The sequence below is a fragment of the Tachysurus fulvidraco genome, chromosome 13 (assembly GCF_022655615.1).
Source record: "Tachysurus fulvidraco isolate hzauxx_2018 chromosome 13, HZAU_PFXX_2.0, whole genome shotgun sequence".
NCBI classification, from domain to species: domain Eukaryota; kingdom Metazoa; phylum Chordata; class Actinopteri; order Siluriformes; family Bagridae; genus Tachysurus; species Tachysurus fulvidraco.
The window spans coordinates 4,676,887-4,704,177 of record NC_062530.1 but is presented as its reverse complement, the minus strand read 5'-3'; the positions used below and the strand labels follow the sequence as shown (position 1 = coordinate 4,704,177).

General features: G+C 38.0%; 1 protein-coding gene across 3 annotated transcripts in view; it reads right to left on the bottom strand.

Moving 5' to 3' along the window:
• zgc:158464 (uncharacterized protein LOC791139 homolog) overlaps positions 1-27,291 on the bottom strand; it is a 126,405-nt gene that overhangs the window by 76,452 nt on the left and 22,662 nt on the right. For all 3 annotated transcript variants that reach the window (XM_047822420.1, XM_047822421.1, XM_047822422.1), the window contains exon 2: positions 17,303-17,435. In XM_047822420.1, the coding sequence (XP_047678376.1) occupies positions 17,303-17,435 (133 nt within the window). The remainder of the gene's footprint in view (positions 1-17,302; positions 17,436-27,291) is intronic.

Here is a 27,291-nt window from a genome sequence, read left to right as displayed (position 1 = left end):
GCTTTGCTCTTTGTCTCTTTGTCTCGTTTTTCAGCACTACATCCAGGTTTACAAGTTTACATCGCAAACACAGCCTTTTTTTTTACTCTTTTCACTCTTTACATCTTTACATGTTCTTTCTAAATATGCCACAACGTTTAGCATTTCTCTTGCTTCAGCACATTGGATGTAGCCCATGTCGAGCTTGATAATTAGCTGATGAGTTGAATCAGGTGTATTAGAGCACTAAATTTGTATTCCAGTAGTCCACGGGGACGGCAAATGCAAAACGCTGTCACACGGAGGCAGAAGCACTTAGATACGGTTCATTTACGTTCCTCATTTACAAGCCCACTATTTTATTCTTTAATTCCCTCCAAACAACTATCCACACTAAAACTTTCTAATGTCGGGGTACTCAAGTAAAATTTGTGACCGTCCAGCTACACAGAATTCCTTGCTTAGAAAGGGCCAGATAAGCAGCTAGCATTACGAGTACCATAAATGATTAGTTTGGGATTATAAAAGAATTATAAAAATGGAGTATTTATCAAGTGCTAGGATCAATTCACTAATATTCAATTCAAGATTCATACCTATTACGACACATCACCCCATATACATCCACAAATATCTAGAGTACCAGCCACAGAAGGTTCCTCACATGGGGAACCAACCTGTTCACAGTGGACCACCGTTTCCACAACAGACTGCAACCCAGTTTCGTGCTCCCTGGCCCACAGAGAGCGCCAATCTGGCAGACCGGGTCGATTGTTGGCTACAACATAAGGTTTCGCCAACCTCTCTGTTTGCTAAAGAGCAACCACTAAAAGGTGCTGCAAAAGTTATGCATCAGTCAACAACTGTTCATACCCTCACTCAAATGTCCAACGTTAAAACTGAAAACATCTACAGCACTTTAATAACCATCTGGTCAAGGACTGTAATCACTGTGAATAAGCAACTTGTAATGTAGCTATCATAATGCAAATCAGCAGGGAATTGCTCAGACCGAGCAGCAACCCATTATTACGGTTGGCGAGCACAAGTGCTTCCTGGGAAGGTGTTGATGAAGTTTCATTTCCAAGCTGCAGGTGTTTTTTGTTTGCCTAAAACAGCAGGCATCAGATACTTAAAGAGAAAGAAAGAAAGAAAGAAAGAAAGAAAGAAAGAAAGAAAGAAAGAAAGAAAGAAAGAAAGAAAGAAAGAAAGAAAGAAAGAAAGAAAGAAAGAAAGAAAGAAAGAAAGAAAGAAAGAAAGAAAGAAAGAAAGAAAACCAATGTTAAACTAAATTTGGATAATCACATCTCAGTCTTAACCTCTGACCCTCCAGATTGTGATTGGCAAATTGAGAGTTTCCTTCCCCTCAAATTTCCAGCCTGGAAATATGTAATGTCTAAGGATAAAAGAATAAGACAAAAAAGAAAAAAAAAAGTCATATGACTAACAATTATCATTTACTCACGTCTATTACGTACTTTCTGCAAAAATAGAAATAGGTTCTAAGTAAAATGACCATGAATTTTGGTTGATACTGGAATGAGTACTTTTGATATTGGAATTCAAGCCCATTACCAAATTTTAGATAAAACACATTAGACACTGTGTAAAACACATGAACACTGTGCGAGCTGATATTCTATATATAAGATCATTGACAGTCTGCTCTCTCTAGACTGTAAAATGTGCAATATGGGCTACTTTTCTCTAAAACACTTAGAAGCACTTATAAAAATCTAGGTGCCTGCTTTCATATGAGCCATTAAGCACCGACGTGGAATGTGACATGGCAAAGAAATTTAATGCTGAACACGGGCCACTTGTAAAAAGTGATCACTTCCTTTTGTTAAGACAACTTACCTGTCTCACTTTGACCTGTTAAGCACATTTTTAACTGTTCTGTCACAGTATGCAAGACTCACTTTGGAAAAAAGATTATGTTAAATTAAGAGAAAATTCTGTATTTCTTTAACCTACTGTGCTACCGCCAAGCCTGCCGGAAAGTCTGACTTTCATGTCGACATGATTAAACCTGACAGAAAAGACTTTCCTTAATCAAAAAAATGAAGGAATTGATTTTGTGCTTACTTTCCTTTGTGCATAGCGGAGTGAGTCGAAGCTGATTGATCATGGGGCTATTAGTAATCCTGGTGATTAATAAAACTCATGTTGGCTGTACTAATATATCACTTGAGTAATATTCAGTAATTAAATGTATTGGGTATGATGTAACATCTCTGTCTTTTGAACCAATCAAAGATGTGAAACATTTAAGTGGTAGTATTTGACAGCAGAGGCGGACATCGGTGTTGACCACCACAAGTCACTGACAAGGCAAAAAACTAGTCAATAAAATAAGATAATTACATATGCGAAGCTAGTATTAATACAAACTAAGGGATTCTAACAAATAACAATGAATAATGTTCATTATCCTCGTTTCTAATGTATGATGTTCTGTCCTTGCATTGCATGTAAAAGGTAGCAAAAAATACATGCATATATACAGTATGTCTAGCATCTTAACTTCCCTGGTGTCCTTCTTCGTTCATCATCATCCCTTCAACACACCACAGATGCCGATTCCATGAAAGCAGCTAACACTTCAGCACTTCTTTACACATTTGACATTTGGCAAACCGGCCACTGTCTGTCACACTGATGACACTCAGCTTTAACCTTCTTTGGCAAGAGTCAACCCAAACTCATACTGACACACTCTGAACATGGCGAGTTAATGTGAATGACAAACTCAAAACTTCTCTCAGACTCCTTATAAATGGAGCCAGTCAGATACAAACCGCCAGCAGCTACCTCTGAAACGCTACTGATTAACTCTAATGGTTTTAACACGCCGTTTAATTATTCATTCAAACAGCATGTTTTTTAGTAGGGGATGATCTTTATTTAATTAATGATCCACAAATCCAGAAGACAAACAGATACTACAAAAGCTTAGGACAATCTGAATGTTTTGTATAATATTTGTATGGTATTTTCCACTGGGGTAAATTAACTGGCTAAATGAGGCATGAACTATTTTGTTCCTGTTTTGAGGACAGCTCTTATAATAAGGCATGAAGACAGTATGAAAAGAGTGAAAGAGAAAAGGCAAGGATTTGAAATAGCAGAAAACACATGCTTGTCTTCGGTTCCAACAAAAATAACAAATGGACTTAATTAATTGTAGGCCTAGACCTGCACAAATCCTAATCGTAACATCAGCAACCAACCAAAATAAAAAAAAGTGGACTCTCTCTTTGTTATTATGATTTTTCTTCTACTAGCCTTTTAAAAAAAAAGTCGTTTCTCTCACGGGGACCAGCCAAATGTCACCAAACATCTACACAAGATCAAAAACTGTCGGATTTTACAATCCTTTGGACATCTGGGACATTTGGACATACAAGCTATAACAACGTGCCTGCACACACAAACACACGTGCACAGACAAACACACACACAAAGACAAAAAATATAATTACACTACACATGTGTGGTCCAATCTGTCTTGCCATGTATGATATCTAGGCATGAGAATAATCCTCTAAATTTACAATGACTAGAATATAATCAAATCAAATCCAATTGAAGAGAATTAAATTTTTCTCTGTTATGAAGACCACATGTCCCCTCATCTGCTGTATTGCCGCGGATGCTATGTGATAAAACTCTTCGATCTCAACCATGTCCGCCTAAAACACATGAAAAGGATGTAATTTTAACAGGGTTCTCACAGGTTCTTCGGTTTTAAAGGATCAGCTCAGTCACCCCACCTGCACTGGAACGGTGGGTTAGAGTATTGATTTTATGGCTTGAAATAGATCATGTAAAAGCAAAAAGCTAATGGAAATAGTATAAAACTGGCAGAACTTATCAACATTTTCCAGAGGCGTGTTGTGGATTTTTAAGAAAAGACTTTTAAGGATACTTAGCATCAACCACAAGCAGTAATCTTCCATTATCCTGTAAACACAATAAAGGTGACCCCAATTTTCACTGTAGCACAAATTACACTTGCTAATTGTCACTGGGAGAATGATAGTGAAGTTAGACCCAGACTGGTTTGTCATAGTAAGCAGATAAGTACTAAGGAGTGAAGTAATTACACCGATTATAGCCTGAGAACAGGTTCTTGTAAGCTTCTAAATGAGAAAAACACTTCAACTGTAGTGAATGTGTTCAGATGGATGTAGTTTATACAACTACCAAAGAACACATGCGTCCTCTATTCTGCCAATCCGATTTCAGTTAATGTAACCACTGACATTTCCAGGCTTGATGGCCAGACCCAGAACGCCGATGGAGACGCTTTTGCGTCCCACCCACCCACACGTCCCCTGCAATCGTATAAATCAGAAAATCCATACACGCAGTCCATTACACTGGGAGAGCCAGGCACGTGGCGAATATGTGCGAGAGAAACGATTTCTCTGATAGTCAAATCATGCAGCAGTTATTGGATTAGCGCTACAGGGTGCAGCTGTACATTAATAGTGCCATGAATGCTTAATCAACATGGTCTTGAGCTTCTGCTTGCTCCTTATCCTGTTTGTTGGGAAAAGGCGAGGTGAAGAAAATGCAGACTGTGCTACAAACACATGGAGTGCAGTGAGTTTTCACAATTTTGCTATCACTTTAACCAAATATACCAACATTTTGGAAATCTTTACTCACTCCTCTGCCTCCTCCTCCTCCTCATCATCATCATCATCATCATCATCATCAACACCTACAGGCTAGTCTCACTATAACACCTAAAATTCATAGCTGCCTGGAAGACACCATAAACATCAGACACAGCTCGATGAACAGACGAATGGCTTTCTGGGGCTGTGGAACAAATCCTGTTTGAATCGCCTCTGTGGTTGAAGACAGGTGCATAATTCTCTAGAAACACATGGGCAGTCTAATCATGGTGAATGTGATTAGTAGACACGGTAGGCACTGAGAAAAAAAAACTGTTAAGTGAGGCTAAAACTAATGAGTTACCATGGAAACCCAAAAGATCCTTTTTTCCCCAGAGGTCAATAAGAGCCATGACGGGTTTATAAGGGTTCATTTTATGGATATGTAAAAATAGAAACAGGGATCAATATATTAAATATTTACAGCCATAACGGTTATAATGGTTAAGTACATAACCAACACAAAGGGTTAAAGACAAGTCTACATGCATCCGTTATCAATATTAAGACCTACAATAACAATACGATATGATCACAAAGCACGTAGATGTTATGGTGAGGCTAAGTGAATAGTGCACATAGTAGCTGTGCTAACTCCTGAAACAAACACTATATGTGTCACGGTGTGACACGGTGGGACAAAGGCGAGTGAGGATCCAAATGCAGTTTAAGGTTTTAATAAACAAAACACAAACAAACAGTTTGTGCAAAACAGATCGGGACACTGAACAGGAACAGAGAACGACACAGACCAAACACCAACACAAACACAAACACAAACAACGACCAACAACAGGGAAGTGAACAGACAGAGTAAATATAGTAGACAGGAGCCAATCACAGAGCAGAGACGATAGAGACAAAGACAAGACACCTGGGGAAGAGATGGAATGTAATTAGTGTCCACGGTGAGCAATGAGTGGGCGGGGCAAACAATTAACATCAGGGAGAGACGGCAGACAGAAACAAGGGGAAAATACGGACAGACACGTTACAATATGACCAGGTCAGATATCGAGCGTTCATTTCGTTCAGGAGATTTGATTAGAGAACGATGACCTTCACAGCAGCTGTCTTCCTAAAGTTGACAAAACTATTACAGAATTGTAACAGCGCCACCTGCAGTACTGGAGCACTCGTAAGCTCAGTGGTTAAGGTGTTAAGGTGTTCGACTACCGATCGGAAGGTCATTGATTCGAATCCCAGGTCCACCAAGTTGCCACTGCAGGGCTCCTGAGCAAGGCACTTAACCCCTTAATTGCTCAGGTGTATAAACTGAAATAAAAAATGTAAGTCACTCTGGATAAGAGTGTCTGCTAAATGCTGTACATCTGCTATATCTGCAGATCAAAAGATATTGAATTCAATTCCCAACAAAAAACATAATTCCCAAAACTCTTTTCTGTTCTTAAATTTTTTTTAATGTAATCTTACTATCTAATATTATAATGAGAGGCCTTATAAATGCTTTATTAGTGAGATGTCTACTAATGCATCCGGGAAACTGGATTTCATCAGCTAACCATTTTATGTATCAATCACCAACAACTACTTGACAGTTATTGATTGATAAAGTGGCGAGAAAAACTGTGCAAGACCATCACCCTAGCGTGCAGCAGCATGGAACTCTCGGACACGCTGTGAGGAGTGATGATGTTTGTTGATGCTGTGTCCACGTGTGAGGAATTTAGTGGACCGATGGTTACAGCGAGTGCCTTCACCTAAACGATGACGTACGGTAGTTTGTAAAAAATGTGTGAGGATCTCTGAGAAAGCACTTTCTGTTTCTGCCTCTGGTCAAGCTGCCATTAATACAAAAAGGCATGTAATCATGTTATGGCTGTGGCATGACAGGAGCTGTATGTGTGTGTGTGTGTGTGTGTGTGTGTGTGTGTGTGTGTGTGTGTGTGTGTGTGTGTGTGTGTGTGTGTGTGTGAGCGCTTTTTCTCTACACTCCAAACAAAATGATTCATTTAGTAATCTATTAATCTGCTAATTACATTTCTGATTATACCCTACAGGGATGAAATTAATTGACTTTATACTAATGAGTGTCCATCCATCCATCCATCCATAAAAGTCCGTCCATCCATCCATCCATCCATCCATCCATCCATCCATTTTCAGTTGCACTTATCCTACTCTGGGACAAAAAGAACCTAAAATCCATTCCAGAAGACTTAAGGCACAAGGCAGGGGACACCCTGGATAAGGTATCAGTCCAACGCAGGGCATAATTACACACACATGCATCTATTAACACACTACAGACAATTTATAGATGCTGATCAGCATACAAAGCATGTCTTTGGATTGAGGGAAAAAATCTGAGAGCTATCAGGAAAACCCTGAAGCATGGGAAGAACATACAAACAGCCCCAGAGGTATACAACAAATGTCCTAAAAGCACCTTCTTTATTAAAATGAAGAAAAAAAATGTTTATGCAGCTTATAGTCAACCAGTCAAAAAACTTGTATGTTATTTTCATATACAGTAGGGTTTAAAGTCAGAGTTCTTTGAAAAAAAAAAACTTCTATTTTGCATCAATAAAAAAATAAATATATAAAATAATTAGATTTTTAACACTAGCCTGAATAAAAAGTCAAAAAAAAAAAAAAAATTCTCTTCTCTCATAGTACAGTATTTTTTGATGACAGTGTGCACTAGAGCTGGCACAGACTCCATAAATACCCTATGATCCACTTTTGGACAAATCCGATACAGTGTCATCTGATCGTGATCTTCGACAGCTGAGACCAGACATAAGGATAATCTGATGTTTTGTACAAATTGGTCAATATCACACATTTGCTTGCGTTTAAATAGGGACCTAAAATCTTAGAGCATCCTTTTTTAAATACCGAAAAGAAATTCTAAAACTCGTTTCCAGCTTGTTTCCACATTTAAACATTTCGATACAGAAGTGAATAATGTCCATGTGCAACTAATTACCATCTTTCACTATGCAAAATGTCACATTGTGAGTCAACCTGAAAGCAAAGCCCGTGTGTCCGCCCTCAAACGCCTCTCCTCAGCGATATCCGATGAGAATCGGCAGGACTACATTTTTAAAGCTTGTTGGAATAACAATTGTGCTGTTGTTGTTTTTTTCCGCAGACAGCAAAGTTCAGAGTGAGAGTCTCAAAGCGCAGCATGGCGAAGGTCACTGCTCAGCAAATGTCATCGAGAAATTGGCTGTGGGTGAGAAAAAAGAGCACAGAAACTACTCACTAACAACAAGGTTTAAGAGAGATCATTCGAGAGTAAAAGGAGTGTGTGTGTGTGTGTGTGTGTGTGTGTGTGTGTGTGTGTGTGTGTGTGTGCACCAGAGTCTCATCTATGGTACTTTCCTGTTGGAACATGGATGGCTAGAGCTAATGAGGAGGAAAAACTCTTTCCTGATCTCAGTTACTAACTCAGACAAGGTCCTGGCTTTCATCATGATGACATCATATATGATCACTGCTGCACTACTGCTACACAAATAGACAATATTACAGCAGCAAGGTTGATTTCTTGATTCTGATTGGTCAGAAGGTCACCAAATGTATAGTATTTTATATAATAAAAGATATTATATAGCGGATGCTCCAAAAAACTATAGGTACTAAATAGACAGAATAAAAAAACAAACAAAAAAAAAAACAAAGAAAAACATGAAAAGAAAAGATAAGAAAATATGTGTGTGTGTGTGTGTGTGTGTGTGTGTGTGTGTGTGTGTGTGTGTGTGCGCACCAGTTAACACGAATCTTGAGTGTTCTGCAATTCAACGTTCTGTTAAATTAACAGAAGCGGCAGACCAGCGTTATCATTCAATTTAGAAAATGAATGCGAACATTACGAACCTAAAATTAGAAGCGACAGACACACACAGAACACCACACCGCTACACAATTTAATTCCGATAGCACACAAATGACACACACTAGAAGCACAGGCTCAGTCGTCTAATTAGCCAAGTAGGTCAGTAGGCCAAGGTCAGACAGTCAGTGCTGCTAGCGTTCACCCGGTGCTGTTTCACCCAAAGCAGAGGATAATGGTGGAAAAAAGGAAGGAAACGAGATTATGGGAAAGAATATGAGTCCAGGCTGGTTTAGAGTCACAGCCTTCAGCATGGCAGAGATTAATAGAACCATTAATCTTTAACAAAATGACTGACTTTAACAAGACCCACAGCTACGCTCCATGATTCTCAAATCCCAGGCATTAGAAACAGATATCAAGCCAGGAAATCTTGAATTTGTGCCAATTTCACACACACATACACTCACACACATTTAATTCAAGGAAGGAAGGAAGGAAGGAAGGAAGGAAGGAAGGAAGGAAGGAAGGAAGGAAGGAAGGAAGGAAGGAAGGAAGGAAGGAAGGAAGGAAGGAAGGAAGGAAGGAAGGAAGGAAGGAAGGAAGGAAGGAAGGGATGAATGGAGGGAAGGAAGGAAGGAAGGAAGGAAGGAAGGAAGGAAGGAAGGAAGGAAGGAAGGAAGGAAGGAAAGGAAGGAAAACAAACAAGTTTTTTGGTTTTACATCTTTACCAGTGTCTGGATGTTAACATGATGTGGTGTGTGTGTACATGTGTGTGTGTTTGTGTGTGTGTGTGTGTGTGTGTGTGTGTGTGTGTGTGTGTGTGTGTGTGTGCATGTGCACACACGTGTGTGTATAAAATAGCCCATGCTGGGTGAGACCCGCTGGTTTTGTGTCAGGTTTGAAACAGACAAATCAGCCATCTGAGCACAGCCGTGCGTCTCCGAGTGTGTGGGACGGAACATATTGGTGTTTGTGTGAGTGACAGACTGTAAGCCTCATCAATAAGCGCTCACTTCCTCCTTCAGTACGCAGCTCGCTCTTATACGCACACAGCCCTACCGACAAGAGTCTTTATTTCATCATTTATCAAGCACTAATAGAAACATTTACTCAGCTGGCACTTATTATTCCACAACATATCAGTGAAAACTCAGACAAGTCCATTTTTCAGTCTTGGATGAAAATGAAATCTATCTGAAGATCCTGTTCACACACATTTCACAACTAAAATAGATAGGTTTCATTACATGTATACTGCACACACACACACACATACACACACACACAGTGCCCGCACACATTTTCTGGCTTTTGTAAAGCACAAGGTTGTTTTGTTTGAGAAACACAATTATTACTGCAATCCTTTAGTTTAGAGAAGAAATATCCGTGCCGACGTTTCTCTAGAGACGACTCTATAGACTTGAAGGTAGGTAGGAAGAAAGATTAAAGGAAGGGAGGAAGGAAGGAAGGAAGGAAGGTACACACTAGAAAAAGCTAGAAATAATCGAGTTTTCAAACATTTCTTCTGGATAAAAAAACGCAACGCTTCTTTCCCTGGCTCTGCACATGCCTGATCATTTCCAGTTTTGTTGCTCTTAGTCAATCAGCTTTCATGGAGGATAAAACATACAAGGACATGCTTTGGCTCGTCAAAGAAAGAGAGAGAGAGAGAGAGAGAGAGAGAGAGAGAGAGAGAGAGAGAGAGAGAGAGAGAGAGAGAGAGAGTGAGAGAGAGAGAGGATGCTGTGGAGGATTTGACACATTGTCTCACAACTGTTGAATAATACACTACAGAGTGGAGCAAATAGAAAGGCGTGTGTGTGTGTGTGTGAGTGTGTGTGTGTGTGTGTGTGTGTGGTGTGTACTAAAATGACACCTATTATGCAGTGTGTTTACACACAAGTGTGATGTATAAGTAAGTGACTTAACAAAAGAGACTGTGGAAAGCAGAAATGTCATTGTGACTTTAGACAATCACACATGCACAAGTACACGCATGCACCCAAACACACGCACGCAAGCACACACACCTCTCCAAAATTCTATTTTCATATTTGTTTCCAGTTTCATCATTCCCTCTAAATCGATTTGCTTTACTTTTTTTCTCAATGACTCTCTGGCTTGTGGCTTGTGTCCAGACTTGTCTTTTACAAACACACACACGCACGCACACACACACGCACGCACACACACACACACACGCACGCACGCACGCACACACACGCAAACACGCACACACACGCGCACGCACACACGCACGCACACACGCATGCACGCACGCGCACATAAAACATGAAAAAGTGGAGGTGTGTAGAAGCATGGTTGGAGTTTTTTTAAGAAATATTTGCTCATCTCTTAGGTGTTTGCACAACAGGGAAAACCCTGGGAATTGTAGAAATATTCACATTCAGTCTTTCACTTTCACACGAGCAGAGTCAAGAAAGGACAGAGATGGTTACTGAATGTTACACACACACTTCAGACAAGTCCCAACACAAGTGGAGAGAAATTGTGTGTAGGCATGTGTGCATGTGTGTGGGAAAGAGTGTGTGCTGGGTGAAAGAGAAAGTGAGGGAGAAAAGGAAAGGAAAAGGCCGGATAGGTGAAGAGGGGGAAGGATTTTGTGGGTGTATGTGTGTGTGTGTGTGTGTGTGTGTGTGTGTGTATACATCTGTGTGTGCCTGTGTGGTGTGTGTCTTTGGCGGTTTCTGTGTGTGTATATACAGTATCTGTGTGTGTGCATGTGTGTGTCCATCTGTGTGTGTATATATATCTATGTGCACGTGTGTGTGTATGCATATATATCTGTGTTTGGTGGTGGTGGTGTGTGTGTGGGTTGGGGAGGGGAGGGGTTGGGGTGGATGAACATGTCCACATAGATAACTCCCACAATTCACCAAATTTTACACTTGAGACGTTTTCCCTAGCATAAAAAAAGCAAGTCTATTTCTAGCATTAATTATTCAAGAAAAGAAAAACAATTATATCAATTGGACAGATGAGTTATATTGAAAAGGACATACCTAGCGTTCTATAAAGCAACAGTTCCAGCCTAAAAGCAAGGTCATTAAAAATTAAAAATTCATGAAGTTGCAGATGAGCTTATAAAACGTCTTTATTGTGCCTTCTGTTCAGCAAGTATCCGTCAGAGTCCAGCTGGGACGTCACGCCATACAGCGGCGTATTAAATGTAATTATTCAGCCGAGATGAATTTTATCTGCTTTATATTTGTCCCTGGTTAACTTGTAAAGACAAAGAGAGAGAGAGAAAGAGAATAACAACAATAATAATGATTTCTAGGTTTGGGCATAAAAAATAACATCATAAATTAAAGAAATTGTTTCAGATTAGTTCATAAGGGAATATTTCTCTTGCTGCAGCACTTTTATTAACCGTGAGCTAAAGTGCTAGATTCCCGCTGGCATTAATTCAGATAACAATATTCCCACAAAACGTGATGAAGTTTCAGTTATTATTCTTTTATTATTTGTTTCTTTGATCTACATTCACTCTCACACAGAATGAACTGGAAATAATATGCAAGCTTACAACCAGCAGCTCCTCAACTCATGCTAACTCAAACCAGTGAATACTTCACATGAGTCGATTCGGGCGAATGAAGGAATCACTGAAGAAAAAAAAAGGATTTTTTAATTTTTTAATTTTTTTAATTTTGAAAATTTAAAATTGCCGTGGGGGGGCACGGTGGCTTAGTGGGTAGCACGTTCGCCTCACACCTCCAGGGTCGGGGTTCGATTCCCGCCTCCGCCTTGTGTGTGCGGAGTTTGCATGTTCTCCCCGTGCCTCGGGGGTTTCCTCCGGGTACTCCGGTTTCCTCCCCCAGTCCAAAGACATGCATGGTAGGTTAATTGGCATCTCTGGAAAATTGTCCGTAGTGTGTGAATGCGTGAGTGAATGAGAGTGTGTGTGTGCCCTGCGATGGGTTGGCACTCCGTCCAGGGTCTATCCTGCCTTGATGCCCGATGACGCCTGAGATAGGCACAGGCTCCCCGTGACCCGAGAAGTTCGGATAAAAGCGGTAGAAAATGAATGAATGAATGAATAAAATTGCCGTATTTTATATTTAGGTAAAACAATCGTAGTAGGTCCTAGAAGCAAAGTAGTAACTGTGAAAATTAGTATTTCAATTTCATTTATTTGTTTATTTATTTTTTTGTCCCTAACTATTAATTTGGATTCTTATGCTATATTGTCATCTATATTGAAATTAAAGCTGTGAGGTGTTTTTTCCAAGTGGTTTGTTAAATCAATATTTTATTCTAAAATTGTATTAATTAATTAATTTGTTTGTTTGTTGTGTGGTTTATTTGTTAGTTTATTCTTCTAAATCAGTTCTGTTTGTTTTTAAATAAATATGTTAACATAATTGTTTTTATATATTTTTCTATATTCCAAATAATTAATATTTTATTCATATATTTTTTATATTTATCCAGCTGTATTTTATAGAAAAGCATAAAAACACAAAATGCAGTAAATATTAAATGCTTCTGTATGTATGTATGAATGTATGTATGTATGTATGTATGTATCTATACTATGTATATGCAATTATTTATAAAATAACATGTGCTTTTGGATTGTCTTCACGTTTTTTTTCCCTAGAACACCCCATAAAGTATAAAGAACATGCCAGAGACATAAATAAAATCACCTATAAAAGAGGTGTGAAGTCAGAAACTCGGGTGTTTTAAAAGATTTATCTTACTGGAGAATAAAGATGCTGTTAGGTCATTTTTTTAAATAACAAAACTGATCATTTCTGCTTCAAATCTATAATGCCACTTTAGCTAAAACAGTAATTTAGTAAATAATACATGAGAAGAGAATTAAAAATTAATCAGCCTTCAGCCCAGACGTTACGTCAATAAGACACGGGTTTGTATTCTGGACTCCAGAAGCATAAGGACAATGTGCTAATCCTAAACTGTGATCTGCACAACCCATCATCATTCACATCCAATTTTCAACAGATTTGCTGAAATTGCTCTTATGTACTACAGTCAACGTCCAAACTCACTACAGGAATTTAATATGCTCATATTAACGTTAACCACAGCTATACTACCTTTATGATATTACCGTCCCCTAATTGCATAAACATAGCAGACACATCTGCATAGCCAGCATAATCTGTCAGCACACTGACGCTGTGCAATCGGACTGATCCTCTACAAATGAGGAAAAGATAGGAATTTGAAAACTGCACCATCAACAGCACTTATTATATTACGAGTATATGTGCTGGCATCCATCTTCCTCAGAGACGTAAACGAGACGTCAGCACGGCGACTCCTTAAAGACCAGTTACAGCAGATTACACGGAAGTTGCTGCTTCACACTCGTTTTCAGGTAGTTCCTGATTACTCAAGTTTTTTTCCTGCATTCGTCATAACTCCCATTAGCTTTGAACACAAGAGGTCTCAGACAGAGAGACAGATGGACAAGCAGAAAGACAGGGAGACATGCAGACAGACAAAAAGTGGACAGCTAGTGATGAAGGCAGAAGACAGACAGAAATGAAAGTGTTGAGGTAGCTGACACAGACAGACAGACAGACAGACAGACAGACAGACAGACAGACAGACATGAAAGTGTTGAGGTAGCTGACACAGACAGACAGACAGACAGACAGACAGACAGACAGACAGACAGACAGACAGACAGACAGACAGACATGAAAGTGTAGAGGTAGCAGTCAGACAGATGGACAAACAGACAAACAGACACAGGCAGTAATGAAAGTGGCTGACAGACAAACAGGCAGACAGACAGGCAGAAATGAAAGTGTTGAGGTAGCTGACAGACAGATGGACAAAGACAGACAAACAAATATATACTAACAATAACCCTAGATAGAAAGAATGAATATGAATAAAATTCTATGAGAGCTATGAATAAAAGGTGGACAGTAAGATAGAAATAGGGTTGGATGGATGGATGAATGGATGGCTGCAATGAGAATAAGATGGACAGAAAGACAGAAAAAAAACAGGGCAAGCAGGAAAGTGGCCAGAAAGATAGCGAGAGAAAGACAGACAGGAAGATAGAGAGATAAATGCAAAGGTAGACAAATATTGAATTTTAGAAAATTTTGGTAACAAAATTGAAATGATGTTAAATAAATGTGTTTATATCACAGACGTCATGTCATTCTGAGCTAAGAGCTGTACAGGGAAGTGTGTGTGCTTTGAGAACATAGAACAACAAAAGGTGAATTTGGCGTCTGTCACATTCCCTGCATTGCTTATTCACCTTCACACCTGCGCACACACACACACACACACACACACACGCACACACACACACACACACACCTCATATCAGGAGCATCCCCAAGCATGACATTGGCTTCTGCATGCATTTACATCTATTTCCATAAATACTGTTTTTGTTAATTTGTGAGAAAACAAAACCTTTTTGTGGAACTATTTTTAATTTTGAAATAGACACATTTTTTAGACACATAGTCTACTAGTGTAATGACACAACACAGGGCTTGCAGTGCTAAGTAGTAAACAGCACATGGCTTATGGATGCTGTGTTATTGCCTTTAATCCAGTAGAGATTTGGAGAAGGGTCAGAGGTCAAGCAAGGACAACAACCATGGAGTGGATTTTTAATCTTTCAAAGCCGTTTTAGGGGGGAAAAACACCACACAACTGAATACCGGCAAAAGATAACAACATCCAGGTGAACAATATTGCAATACAGCTTTTATCTAAGCCAAGGTCAGCTTTAAATCATGAACAAAAAAGTCTTACATTTTATTTAGTAAGCATTTTAATTGAACAACATTTATTTTATTAAATAAAACACAATTAAATTTGTCATTTTATGTATTATTCAGTAATAAAAAATATAGATAAATTAGTTCAGAAAATCAATTCATTACATAAGTAGTTTATTAATTTGATAAGAAATTGATACATTTACAAATGCATAGTTTATATCCTGATTTTATTCATTTCTGTAAAAGCTGCTTTATGTCCAGTTTTGAAAACAAAAGTGAATTGAATGTTATTCAATTGAATTGTGAATAATCACAGAATTTTCTAACAAAAGATTAAGGAGGCCCAAACAAGCCCAAATTTAAAGACCACACATTGTTAGTCTTTTTTCACTCCTGATTGATTTTGAAGGACAGATCCTCCACTGAAAAGCATTGAGTGATGCAGAAATCCTCATTTCTTTTCCTATTTATTCTTGTTCTTTGTATAAATCCATGCGCCGTCCCTCTGTGAGTGATACTGGAGCAGAGAGGACAATAGCGCAGCACTGGGCCATTGTTTCAGCCATGACGAGGAGTACAGTTCACCACAAAGCTGTCTATTGTTCCAGCCAGAAGGCAGATGAAAAAGAAGCCGATAGTAAAGACTGTCTCCTCTCCAGACAACATCATAATTCTCATTAACTGTGCCAGCCCTTGTTACACTGTGTGTACAATTCTGTGTGTGTGTGTGTGTGTGTGTGTGTGTGTGTGTGTGTGTGTGTGTGTGCGCCCGAGCTTGCACCTTTTGCCTTTTGCGCTCTGTTGCACCTCTCCCTAAAACGTATTGTGTTTATTCAGTGCTAGACAGCTCGCATATGGCCGAGCGTGCTCGTTCAGACAGGTGAACAGATTCCGCGGGCTTTAGTGAGGATAATTAAACTAGCGTCTTCAGAACAAAGACGCAGTGAGCAGCTGCATGTAGCAGAATGACAGCTCACATGCAACTGCAAAAGGAAGAAAGGAAATCAGGGACAATGTTTACATTTACATTCATAGCAGACAGTTTAATCCAGAGAAGGGGAGGAAAAAAAACAAAAAAAAACAACGAATGACTGAAAGATTTTTTTTAAAGATTCAATCCAGTTTGTAGACACATAGACATCACAACCATAGGTCATTTCCACTAGATGTGGGAGCATGGCTGTGGGGATTTGTGTTCATTCTGCTACAAGAGCATTAATGAGATCACACATGAGGAGGTCTGGGGTTCTGTCTTTGTTCCAGTTCATCGTAAAGGTGTTCAGTGGGGTTGAATCAGAGTCAGTGCTCTGTCCAGGGCACTCAAGAGCTTCTACTCCAACCATAGCACATCATATATTCATGGAGCTGACAGTGTAAGTCCACACAAATTAATTAGAGTTCCAGTATCTTGTCAAATTAATAAATTTGTTGTAAATGAACTTTTCAAACATACACAGTTGTGTGTAGTATTTGTCACACTATTGAAATCCTTTTTTCACATTTTCCAACCATGGAGATTGAAGTCAGAGTGCACGGCCAGCCATGATACATCACCAGTGGAGCAGAGACGGTTAAGAGCCTTGCTCAAGGGCCCAAAAGTGAAAGCTTGGCAGTGCTGGGGCTTGAACCCTGATCCACTGATTAACAACCCAGAGCCTTAACCACTTGAGCCATCATTGCTCATCATCAGAACCCAACCGTCACACTTTTGAGCAATTATAATCACTTTTATGAATTCATGCTTTTAGGAATTCAGTAAAATTGTAACAGGTAACTGATTAGACTTTACAACATTCTAAGGCAACACTGTTGTGCATTTTATTGTCAAAAAATATTATGAAGATATAAAAGGTGCCATATTATAAATAGCTAGTATTCAACTCCAGTACATATTAGATTAAATTTCTACAAAAAATTCAAAATTGACAAACAACACCACAAGCTTTTTCTGTTGAACCAAAACCCAAGGGTAAATCCGACACTCGACAAATAAACAACAAATCCCATTCCGATACATCAGGTTGATATCAGTTGTATAATTTTGGCCAAAAAAAAAAAAATCAATCAATTCTTACCAGCCATCATCTTCTGAGCCTCGTACGGCTCCATGTAGCCATCGTTCTCCACAGGCTTTTCCACAATGTTCTGGGTGCTGCCTGCTTGATCCGCGGCATCGAAAGGGTCCGCGTAGTCCTCCAAGATGATCACCTGCAGAGAAAAGCATATGTGTGTGAGAGTGCTGTGTGTGATCCTTCAGAAAGCCATGCTGTGAGGTCATCTCCCAAGCAGAGGACAGAAGGAAGAGACATCAGAGGAGAAAACAGAGCCAAGAGGTGAGGATTAAGGTCATGGGGAAAAGCGGTTATAAGAAACTTATTCCCTTTAACCCTTAAAAACTTGTCTCTTCTTATTGTTTATTTTAAAGCATCTTAAAGCAATTAATTCAATAACAGCAGTGAATCTAATTTCAACAAGCTGTTTAAAAATGAGTGATAAAATATGTAGCTGAGGATGGGTCAAGGTTTTAAAGGGGTAATACCTGTTTTAGTTTCATTTTATTTTTTCTATTTGCTGCAATACTGAGCCACCTGCAATAACGAAAACGAATGCTAATCGGCTGCATTTAAAAAAAAAAAAGCCATTTCCAAAATAGAGAACTTCATTACTAAGGAATGCACAAACAGCCTCAAGATCTTTCTCTGTGTGTGTGTGTGTGTGTGTGTGTGTGTGTGTGTGTGTGTGTGTGTGTGTGTGTGTGTGTGTACTATTTAGAATGTCAGAATGAATTTTGTTTTCCCCAATGCTATTTCAATTTTCATAATATTTGATTTTTCAAAGGCCACATTAAAAAAACACATTTAAATATTCAAGAGCCGACATTCTGCTTTTATCCGCCAAACATAAGCATCAGTTATTTAGCTAAAATAAGAAAAAGGTTCTGGGTGTATATATTTTTATAAATATACACAGTAATTGCTCTCTTTATTAGGCACACCTGCTTATTCTAATCTGTTTGATCTGATCATTATTCGTATTAGCCAATTGTAAGGCAGCAGAGCAATGCAGTTAACTTTCACATTAGACATCAGAATAAAGATAAATGTGCATGGTGATTGTGTCAAACGGGCTGGTATGAGTTTTTTCAGAAACTGCTGATCACCTGCCATTTTCACACACATCAGTGTCTACACAGAATGGTGCAAAAAAACAAAAATATCCACCAAGCAGTGGTTCAAGATGAGAAAGGACAGACTTGATGTAGCTCCAGTAACTTGAATAATTGCTCTTTACAAACATTTGAGGAGAAAAGCATCAGAGAAGGTAGAGACCAATATCAAACCTTGACTTCAATGAACTACAACAGCAGATTACCACATCGGGTTGCACTGCGGGTGAGGACCAAAACCAGGCAGTCAAAGATTGGAAAAATATCACCTGGTTTCAAATCTTCAACTGTTTATTTTAATTGAGCATGAGCAAAGTAAGATCCAAAGTGCATGTCCTTGACCTAAATGTGATCTTACAGATGCTTATTTCTTTTTATTTATTTATTTAATGGTGTTTTATATGGCATTTAACCATTCCTCTCATGGTTAAGTATCATTTAAAATATATAGCTCTGTCTTTTTTAAAAACAAATCTTGTGTCATACTGAAATCAAAGACAAACCACCGGCAAAAAAAAAATAAAAATTATAGCTTCCAAAATCTAAGAACACGTTACACACTATACAGGTTCTACAGCATAACATCACGTACAAAAACATGCAGACATGGGTACAACTGTTAGAGAGGTTTTATACATTTTGAGGGAAAAACTAAAGTAAAATTAATAATAATAACAACAACAACAACAACAATAATAATACTAATAAGTATTATTATTATTATTATTATTATTATTATTATTATTATTATTATACAAATCTAAAACCTTCACATTTGAATAGCTGACATATTTTTACGTGGACTGTTTATTATTATTATTTTTTTAAAAGCAATATCAATCTAAATATCAGTAAAAAAAACTGAGTACAATAATTACAAGCATTCAAATTTAGATTTTTCAGTGGTTTAGACTATGTAAATTGATGAGCCTATAATTTCTTGAATGAGCACACTAGGTCATTCTAGCAACAACAGGCTCATCAATATTCATGTTCATTGTAAGACTAAATCAGAAATTTAATTAAATAAATAAGTCAAATGCAGTTAAGAAAGAAACTAAAATGTATGTCTTTTTTTTTAGACCATTATCTTCTGGGGTGATTAATATGTGGTGTTTTAGTGTCATTAGGCCGATTAATCGCTGTCTTTACATGGCTGTAGCCTTCTGTTCTTCCTGTCGCCCTTGACTGTATTCTGCATTGTTTCTAACTCACTTTAGCTAAAAGCACCTGCCAAATGAATTAATGTAAATGTTTGCCTGACAGAGAGAGAGAGAGAGAGAGAGAGAGAGAGAGAGAGAGAGAGAGAGAGAGAGAGAAAGAAGACAGAAAAATGGAGATCCACAGAGCGTTACGATTGAAGTAACTTCCCTCTCTGCATTCAAACATTGCAGAAAAACGTGCTTTGGCAGCGATTCAGACCTAATTGCAGGCCTTGATTTTTTTAAGGGCATTTCATAGCAAGGATAGTAATTAGGTGGACATCCTGGGCCGTGGACACAAACAAAGGGGCCTGAATTTTGTTCATTACCTCAGCCTGTATCTCACGCAATAACTGGATCCTTCTGATACCAGACAGCTGTAATCAGCTCCACACTAAAGCAGCAATTTGGAATATTTTCCACCCCACGTTAATTCATCCAAGACTTAGATAACAGTCAGCTAGAGTAGCAAACAAATAACCATTGCTCTGGTTTGGATTGTAAAAAGTCTGAATTGAAGAGATTTTCATAACATTCATTCGTTCACATTTGCTGGTAATAACAAAGCAACAAAATATGCATTTTTCCCCTCAGAGTGGCATAATGTACTGATTTATGAATATAATAACACATTTGATGGAACCTCAGGAAACAAATGAGTAATTTATACCAACAAAGTGGTGACGCTAATTATGGTCAGAAAATGCAAGATGTCTGGAAATTAGCCTTTGGTGAGCATGAAGTCAGCTCGTGCCATCTGCTGAGCTGGACACAGATTCAGAGCTTGGAAAGTGACCGAGCGGTGTGCCATGTTTCCGCATTCTCTGGGAGAGTTCATGCAGAGTCCAGGGCAAAGCAAGTGGAGCTGGAATGTCAGGTATAAAAGGAATGCAAAAGGAAAACGCATCAAGAAAAGGCTAAAAAAATGTGAACCCCTTGGATAAGGACAATGGTTTGACATGCTTCAAGAGCCTGCTTAAGAATTAAGCTCTCTACTAAAAAGCTATACTAAAAAGATAATAACATTCTGTTTCTCAAGTGTAAGGAAAGAGAGAGCAGTGTATTCATCAAATGTCACGTTCCTCTGTGGGAGGTGTATTTGGTGGGCAGGTTCATGTTAAACAACATGTGGGAAGACGGAATGATTAATGAAGAGTAAATCAAATAAGTGCTCTTCCTTTTTCTTAATCGGATCATTTGCCAGTTTATCGCTCGACTTCATCATTTCTTCACTTTATTGACCATAGCGATGCAACAACTCTGACATGCATTCACAAGTCACAGAGGCATGAATAAATGCATGAAAGGTACATTTTTTAATCTTAGCTTATGATCCAGAACCGTTTACAGTGGGTGTCATTTTTTTAAGGAGCCAAAGGGAACATTTTCTGCTAAAGCACTGTATAGCACAGTGCTGCTGAAGTCTCAAGTCTGTTTGGTATCAGAAGCTCTGAAGGTTACAGCTGCAAGACAAATCATAATATTAATGCAGTCATTCTAATACATTATCAGTTCTATAGCTATAACTCGATACAAACAGCATTGACTTTCATTCTGAACAAAAGAGATTCTGTTGTGGCAAAAGTTTTAAAGCTGCTATAAGGCAATACTGTGCTCTTTCCCACTAATGAGGCATCCTTACTACATTATAAGCAAGACTGAAAATTTTGACAGAAGAAAGTGTTTAATTATAAAACTTATCTTTTCAGTTGTGGTTATATTTTATTTACTCAGTAAAGAGGAATAAAATCCTCCAATAAAAGGTCCTCAAAAGACTGCAAAGTAAGAATCATGTGAATTTTTTCATTCACGTGGTTAATTTGTAATAAAGGAAAAATTATTGGCAAATCATTAGTTGTTAGTTGTTTCCAACTGTAAACAATCGTTGTTATTCTAAAAGAAACCCTGCTTAACACCAGCCCATGATTGTTTTCTTACTAGTTTCCTGTAATAGCATACTTCACCATGATTTATTCTGTACTGAGCAAATAGTGAGTCAGTCAAAAGGATTGCTTTTGATTGCGAGAAGGAAAATCTATCATGTTTCGTCCTGGGCATCTGCAGCGTGGGCAGAGACAGGCATTTCAGACAGTCAGGCTCTAACACTCCCTCTGAATGCTCCTCCATGGCGCACAAGCACACAATAATTTTTAAATATAAAAATATAGCAATGCAGCCACAGCCATATGCCCATAGGCCAAACTTTTGATCAAAAAGGACTCTAACTTCTCTAGAGAACTATACATTGTTTGTTACTTATTCTTGCAATTAATAAAATCATCATAATAATGCCAACGTGCCAAGATATGTTTTTCTCTGTGGGTGGTGATGTGACAGACTGAAAATGGAAAGAAAACTGCAATATTCCAATATTAGCTACCTTCTTTACCTTAGAAACTGCAATATTCCAATATTAGCTAACTATTTTACCTCAGAAACTGCAATATTCTCATATTAGCTACCAACTTTACCTCAGAAACTGCAATATTCTCATATTAGCTAACTACCTCAGAAACTGCAATATTCTTATATTAGCTACCTCCAAAACTGCAATATTCTCATATTAGCTACCTACTTTACCTCAGAAACTGCAATCGTCCAATATTAGCTAACTATTTTACCTCAGAAACTGTAATATTCTCATATTAGCTACCAACTTTACCTCAGAAACTGCAATATTCTCATATTAGCTAACTACCTAAAAAAACTGCAATATTCTCATATAAGCTGCAAACTTTACGTTAGAAACTGCAATATTCTTATATTAGCTACCTACTTTACCTCCAAAACTGCAATATTCTCGTATTTGCTACCTACTTTACCTCAGAAACTGCAATATTCCACTATTAGCTATCCTATCTTACCTCAGAAACTGTATTGGCAACATAATTTTACACTAAAACTGCACATAGTTATTATTTCTTATAATTTAAAAAATAGTACTGTTAGCACTTTACAGCTAGTCATGATATATGTTGCCTTTTTACATGGCACTTGTTATTTTTTAAGAAAGAATTTGCTGGTGCTATTAACAGTAGTATTATAATTAGTATTATTATTGTTGTTGTTTTGTTGTTATTATTGTGTGTATATAAAAGTGTGATCAAATTATGTGGGGTAAGACAAAGTTTATTAAAATAATAATAAATTAAAGCCTTCATCCAAGCTAAGCTCAATTTACACTGCAATGCCACTGTAAACTATTCAGGTTCTTGAATGTATCTTTAGTATTTTAACATTTGAGACCACATTGCTCTACCAGGCCACATTTTTGTGAATTGGAGGGAATGTCCTAGATATGCATCAAATTTGACCCCTAGTACCATCATCACATTTGACCCCTTTCCATTTCTGGAGAAAGCAACAATCATCCAACTTCACCTTATCAAGAGGGAAACACACATGCATGAACACTACTTTGTGTTTCTTGCACATCTGTAATTCCCTGAAAACTGACAGTAAAGGAAAGAAGCAAGGTCATATGCAGCTGGCTTAGGTACTGCAGGTTATTGAATGTTTATGCATTGGGACATTTTGGTTATTTATCTTCCTTTTTTCTGTTCATTGCATCACTGTTCTGTATAGTACATATCCCCCTCATTACTCTGTGTCTCTGTGTTTCCAAGGCAAATCTGGCAAATATGTGTACTCTGTGAAAGAAAGCCAGCAGCCTGAAGCTTGCATGGCCATGCGGACTGAAAGGTAAATGCATGTGGCCCTCAAGGATAACAGCAATCATTTGAATTGAAATAGTATAAAGAAAAACAGTCCAATTACAATGTTCGCATTAGTTCTGCAAAATTGAGCAAAAATGAGGAAACTGTGTTTGGGGGGAAATCCTTTTATTGAAAAATGAATTCAAAGATTTGATTTGCTGTTACCTGAGTCCACTGGGCAACTTCCTTCAACTCGATACACGACACCCACGTAGCAATGACTAGGAACAAACGATCTTGTCGAGAACAAGCAAAAGATCAACACAGACCCTTAAGGGGTTTACTTTGGCTTAAGCTGACATAAGCTACATTCATCACAGTTCCAAATCTTAACAACTTGGCCCAAGTTCACATAAACTCCAACAGTTTATATACTCATCAGCAAAACACTTTCACTTTAGACTGTACACAGCCCACAAACCACAATCTAGAAGACAGCAAGAAACGGAGGGAAAGTATGTATCTAAATGTGTGAAGGATGCAGAGAAGATGAAATATATCACCCCTTTTTTCTGCTGATGAAAGCACTTTTTAGAACTTGCTCATGTTCTGAATCAGGTTTTGACTGCTGCCAGATTGATGGATTGTGATTGATGGAAAGACTAAATTAAATAATTTTTCAAAAAACGTGTCACTCTTCAAATACAGTAGTTCTGATTCAAGTATGTGTAAAAATGCATGTGTGTTTGTTTTGTGTTTTTTTTATTGAGATGAAAATGACTAAAAGTGTTTTATTTTATTTTTTTTTCATTTTTTGAAAATAAATAAATAAATAAATAAATAAATAAATAAATAAACCAATTTTTAGTCATTTTTTGTGTTCCATCACACAATGTCTAGAATTCAAATATTCATGAATCTAAATAAAAAAAGATCACCACTTAGTTTCATTTTTTTTAACCAGTCATGCTGTCCCCCTTAAGCATCACCTTCATGCACTATGTGTCTATATATACAGTATAGCACATAGTTTTGATCTAGCAGTCCAGTAACTGCTGATGGATATCCAGGTAATTCAAGATATATAATTCATTTTAGCCCAAACAAATTTTCTCACATGCATCCATTTTCTATACCACTTATCCTACACAGGGATGTGGGGAACCTGGAAGCTATCCCACAGGACACCCTGGATGGGGTGCCAAAGGGCATAATCACACACACTCACACATCCATTCACATACTACAGACAATTTAGAGATGCCAATCAGCCAAGAGGCAGAACTACATAGATAGATGGAGTGGTAACTCAATTGGATCTGGATTGTTGATCAGAATGTCAGGGTTCAAGCCCCAGCACCACCAAGCTGCCTTTAGGCCCTTAACACTCTGCTAGAGGGGTTCTGTATCATGACTGACCCTGTACACTGACTCCAGCTTCCAAAGCTGGGATATGTGAGTAAAAGTATTTCAATGTTCTGTAATGTATATGTGACAAAAATAAAGGATTCTTCTTCTTCTTTTTATAAGAATGAATGCATGCAATGTACACAAACAATCCATAACCATACATTTCTGAAATTGGCTCCTAAAAGAAGTTGTCTTTCAGATAGATGAGAGAGATGCTTGGCCTAATTTACTATTCATAAATGTTGATGTCTACTGCAGGCCCAATAATTTTGGGTACGCTACACTGCTTTCTCCTAAATTGAGCATCGCCAAATTACTCAGGGATAAACAAGTTTTTTCTCTGCTGCTATCATGCATCAAAACATCTCTCAAGGTCAGAGTAATCAGCCAGTCTGAAATGGAAAGGAAACCCGAAATGAATTAACAAACACAAACAGCAACTCAACGAGCCAAAACAAAAGTTGTTTACAGTCATTTTCCCTAGTTTGCCATCTCATTCACAACGAGTAGAACGAGTAATTAATTACCAAAAGTCAGTCGGATTAGCTTTACCACACACCCTAGCCACCATGAAACACGAACGAACTAGCGAGGTTAGCGAGGTCCTCATAGAGTCGAGTGCTGCCAGGGGACCCACCATCTGCTGGCTGGCACGTTCAGGCCGCATCAGAAAGCAAGCCAAGCCACATGTGAAAGTCATGAAAGTCAAATTGGACAACAGTTCTATGCTACAATGTGTTGAAGGACACTGGGATAAGGTGGAATGAAAACCCTGGTGATTCATTAGCCATTTTTTTTTTTCTTTCAATCCTTTACATGAAGGAAACAACCCATTCTTGCTCAAATTTCTCTCCTACTGTATATAAATTCCAGGAATGATCTACAAAAAAAAAAAAAAAAATACAGTATACCCTGACATACACACAATTTTTCAGACACCCTTATCCAGAGTGACTTACATTTAATACAGTTATCATTTAATTTAGTTATCAACTGATTGTTAAGGGCCTTGCTCAGGGGCCCAGCAGTGACAGTTTGGTGGACCTGGGGATTCGAATTCACAACCTTCCTAACAGTAGTTCAACACCAATACCACTAAGCTCCCACATCCCCGTAATAATAAAATATGCTTTTAATGTATAATCCTAAAGTAAGTGACTGCAAGGCAGGCAGAGTGGAGGTTCTTTGAAATGTGCTGCTGGCACCATTTCCAGTTATAGTGGAGCTTCCAAACTGAAAAAAGTTCCACTACCTAGAAAAGCACTGAGTGTCACTAAGCTTGTCTTTCACCGATCTGTAAGTTTAGAGCATATGAGAGCATATACTTGAAAGACACAATGCAACCAGAACATGAGTGCTTTGTTTGAAAGCAAATATGAAGAACATTATGATGAATCAAAAATATTTCACTGAAGGTTGGAAAAACCTGACAATCTTTACAAGGTTGTACTTTCTGTGAGTGTGTATCTACTGTACTGTCCTGCTATTTGCTGTAAAGCATGGAGCCTAATGTGTTTTCTTGCAGTTGTATCCCATTTGCCTGAAATTTGACATGTTCTAAAATGCTTTTTTGTTCATAACAGTTGTCATATATTCTTTTGCTGTTGTATGTAGCTCATGCACCTTAAGGTTTGGTATTTTGCAAAAATTTGAGTTCCATTTCTGCTCAGTACAATTGTAAAGACTAGTTAAGTGAGTTGCCATATCCTACCTGTGAAGCTTTAACAAGTTTAGCCATACTCCTCTGACCTCTCAGAGAATGCTTTTCTGCAAAACTGCTGCTCAATGGATGTTTTTTGTTTTTCCACACCATTCTGTGTAATCTCTACACTGCTGGGTTTTAGAAATTCCAGAAAATCAGCAGATTCTACCCATCAGATACCAACAACCATATCAAGTGTTTTTTGAATGATTTGGTCAGAGAGAATAAATACACTAGCTGTCAAAGGATTTTTGAAAACATGGAGTTTTCTTATGTTTTCAGTACAGTTTAATTACTAATATTACCACAGACCAAACAATTCATTAAAGAAACCTAAACCTTGTTAACTGCTTGCTCTTGGATCCTAATGGAACTCTAAATGAAAATTTTCATAAAGGCAAAAACACTTGAAGGCTTATGCTATTAAGCCTATAGAAGAAATGCTCAGACAGTGCTAGAATTAAATGTAAAATATAAAATAAGAGCTAAACAAACCTCAATAACAACATCTGTCAGAAATTGATCATCAGTCTAAGCATTATGGTAACAGGACATGGGATAATGCTAGAAAAATCTGTTACTGTAATTCCACCATACCGCTGGTGCTAACTTCAATCTAAGCGGGTAACACAGATTTAAAGAGAGTCTGCATGTAAAAAAAAAAATACAACACTCCTTCATTCCTCCACTATTTCTGAAGAGAAAAAAATACAACAATCTCAGGCAAAAGAAAATTAATTAGAAAGCAATTAACATCCTGGGAATCTAGGGCAGTGAAAAAAAAAAGAAATGAAGTCATGAGGCAGTCACATGACTTCGGGTTGGTTTTCAGGCCTATGTAAATGAAACACTATTTCACAGCTGATGTTCTGTCATTATGCTATGTTGAATGCCGTGCAGTCAGTCTGAGAGTGGTATCCTCTCGACA